The 2954-nt window shown below is 34.0% G+C and overlaps 1 protein-coding gene across 1 annotated transcript; it reads right to left on the bottom strand.

Annotated features, from left to right (window-relative positions):
- Nucleotides 1-55: 55 nt before the first annotated feature.
- On the bottom strand, nt 56-1916 carry LOC132056787 (berberine bridge enzyme-like 21). Its single transcript, XM_059449136.1, has one exon. The coding sequence runs from the start codon at nt 1839-1841 to the stop codon at nt 144-146; it is 1698 nt and encodes a 565-aa protein (XP_059305119.1). The 5' UTR covers nt 1842-1916; the 3' UTR covers nt 56-143.
- Between the last annotated feature and the right edge of the window lie 1038 nt (nt 1917-2954).

Genomic DNA, 2954 nt, shown 5'->3' with positions numbered 1-2954 from the left:
CAGTCTAATTGGAAGCTCAACTCTACGTGAGGTGTCGTAACCAGAATTTTTTTCTTAATATGATTAAACCAATAAAAAATGTTCAAATTTGTCATAAAGCTACGGATGGTTTAGACAAAGGCCACACACTATCTTTGAAAAAGCTAAAACATGATGCTCATTAATATCAAGCATTCACCTAGAACTAAAATCAGAGATATAGTAAAACATCTTCCTCTGTTTTCTTTCTCGTATGCACCAAAGTTTTGAATTTGAGTAGGAATACTCTGTTCGTTTCTAAAGAAATTCATTGGATCCACTACTGATTTCACTTTCACCAATCTATCAAAATTGTTCTTGAAATACTTAGTCCCATATATTTTTCCTTCTTCAAAGCTGTGTTTGCCTTGATCATTTGTACCAATATCAAGATCTCTGTAATTCAAATAGGCTTGTCTTGGGTTCTTGGTAACATATGGGGTCATAAAACTGTACAAATCTCTTATCTGTAAAAGGTTATCCTTTTCTGCCGCTATTCCTCCGTCATTCCAATTCACTGAGTACTGAATCTTGAAAAGAATTCCTGCTCTATGTGGAAACGGCGTTTTGTCCTCGGGAAATTCAGCCATTCTTCCTCCATAAGGATTGAAAACTAATCCTACTTTTCCCAATGAAATCATCTTCTGGAAAATTGATTCCAACCTATCTCTGGGAATTGGTACTTGTACGTAATCCGATTTTCTTTTCAAGAAATGCGATGGATCCCCAGTTCTGTTCAACAAGGCAATTGGTTTTGTTGTGTTAACGAAACTTGCCCATCTGAGCACTGAGTCAATCCAGCTCATTTCGAAACAATCCTGTTTTGTTAATCCCAAAGCTGGGAATTCCTTGCTTATGAGTGACATTAATCTACTAGAATCACCGAGGAATAACGCCAAGAACGTCGCTCGTATTCGTATTGTCTTTTCCTTGTTTTTGCTTTTTACGGTGATAGGTTGCAAAAGTAGTCTCATGAAGAGATCATTATCAGTTTTGCTAGCAACATTTTGCCATTGGACAACTGCGTCGGTAGCATTCTGGTCTATAAACCTTTCAACTTTGAAGTAAGTCACAGTTTGTGGGACTTGAACAAGTCGAATGTTAAAGGCTAAAATGACACCAAAACTAGCACCACCACCTCCTTTAATTGCCCAAAACATGTCTTCACCCATGGCTTTCCGGTCAAGAATTCTACCATTAACATCAACTAGTCGAGCATCCAAAACATGATCAGCACTGAGTCCAAACTTACGAAGCATATTCCCATAACCACCCCCACTGAGATGCCCACCAACCCCAACAGTAGGACAAACACCCGCTGGAAAACCAAGAACGTTACTTTTCGTCCATATGTTATAATAAAGTTCCCCTAAAGTAGCACCTGCTTCAACCCAAGCAGTTTCATCGCTGACATTTACAGAAATTGACCTGAGATTAAACATATCAAGCATAATAAAAGGGACATCGGATATATACGAAATACCCTCATAATCATGACCCCCACTACGAATTTTAAGCTGTAAATTAGCCTCTTTGGTACAAAGGACGGCACCTGAGACATGGGATTCTTGCGTAGGGGTGACAATGATGACCGGTTTGGAAGTTGTGGAGGAATTAAACCGCTGGTTTCTGATGTAGGCTCGTAAAATGGGGTTAAATGAAGGGTTGTTTGGGGAGTAGCCGATTTTGGAGATTTCTTTTTGGGGAATTGATTGGGTTGTTAGGCACTTGACAAACGAGTCATAGACTGAATCTGGAGTTCCATGAGAGAAGGAACTGCACAAGATAAGAAGAAGAAAATGAAGGAGAAGACAAGAAAACATAGTTGATTGATGATTGAGAAACTTTATTCATAGGTTTGGTATCTTCTGGGGTTTAGGCGAAAAAGGGCATTGTTTTGTCGAGATTCTGTAATGATGTACTGCTACATAAAAAGAGTAAAGAAAATCCCATATCCTACCCGTTTCGTTCAGTTTACGTGAACTATTTCCTTACTGATGATCTGTTTATAAATTTAATATGTACTTATTACGTTTTAAATTTATGTGATATCATTTAATTAGACAAAAAATTTACAAAAGAAAAGAAAAGAAATTAAACTTTGTGATTCAGAATAAGCTTTAGATATTTACGTTATTACAATATAACTATACGTGTGTTACACGTGTGTTATGCGTCTACTATAAAGTATATCAAATAAAAATAAATTATGTGTGATAAACGACTATTAATGTTAATACAATATTCCAAAACAAATAATTTACTATATAAAAACTATGGGGAATCAATTTTTGGAATGAAAGAAAAAAAAATTATAAAAAGCAAGTAATAACAACTCATTTAGAATAGATTTTGTCTTCTATTATTTCATCCCATGCCTAATTTAAATTTGTTTTGACTAATTTAACTCTTAATATTATATTATTATCGGTGTCTGTTTATTCTATTTTCCACCGCCAATGCTCTTCTTATGGAAATAAATAGATTTTCGAGATTCAAACTATATAAACTTTGACTAACATTTTTAAAAATATTTTCTTAATCGCATTGACATGAGAAGTTAATTACAACTTACGCATTTTTCGTTTAGTTTTTTAAAATTTAAATCTTATATATTAATTTTAAAATGTTAAGTTGATCTAATTCAATTTAGTTTAACAAATTAATCAAATTAACTTTTGGCCCTAAAAAGTGCCACATAAATTAGGACGGAGAAAGTAATGAGTTGTTCTCAACATTCAAGGAAATAATTACTTTTTCAAGTTTTCAATGTTAGCTCATCCATGTTTGAACTATTTAACTGAAATCATAATTTTATTGAAACATTTATAGCGTGGAGTATTCCTTCTACACTATAAAGTCTTAATAAATATTAGTTCATCGGAAGTTAAATCTAGTAATCTTTGCGATATACTTTAAGCTCCTTATATTAGGAG

Source organism: Lycium ferocissimum, chromosome 5 (genome assembly GCF_029784015.1).
Source record: "Lycium ferocissimum isolate CSIRO_LF1 chromosome 5, AGI_CSIRO_Lferr_CH_V1, whole genome shotgun sequence".
NCBI classification, from domain to species: domain Eukaryota; kingdom Viridiplantae; phylum Streptophyta; class Magnoliopsida; order Solanales; family Solanaceae; genus Lycium; species Lycium ferocissimum.
Note: the sequence above shows the minus strand (reverse complement) of the source record. Positions and strands in the feature narration are given on the sequence as shown.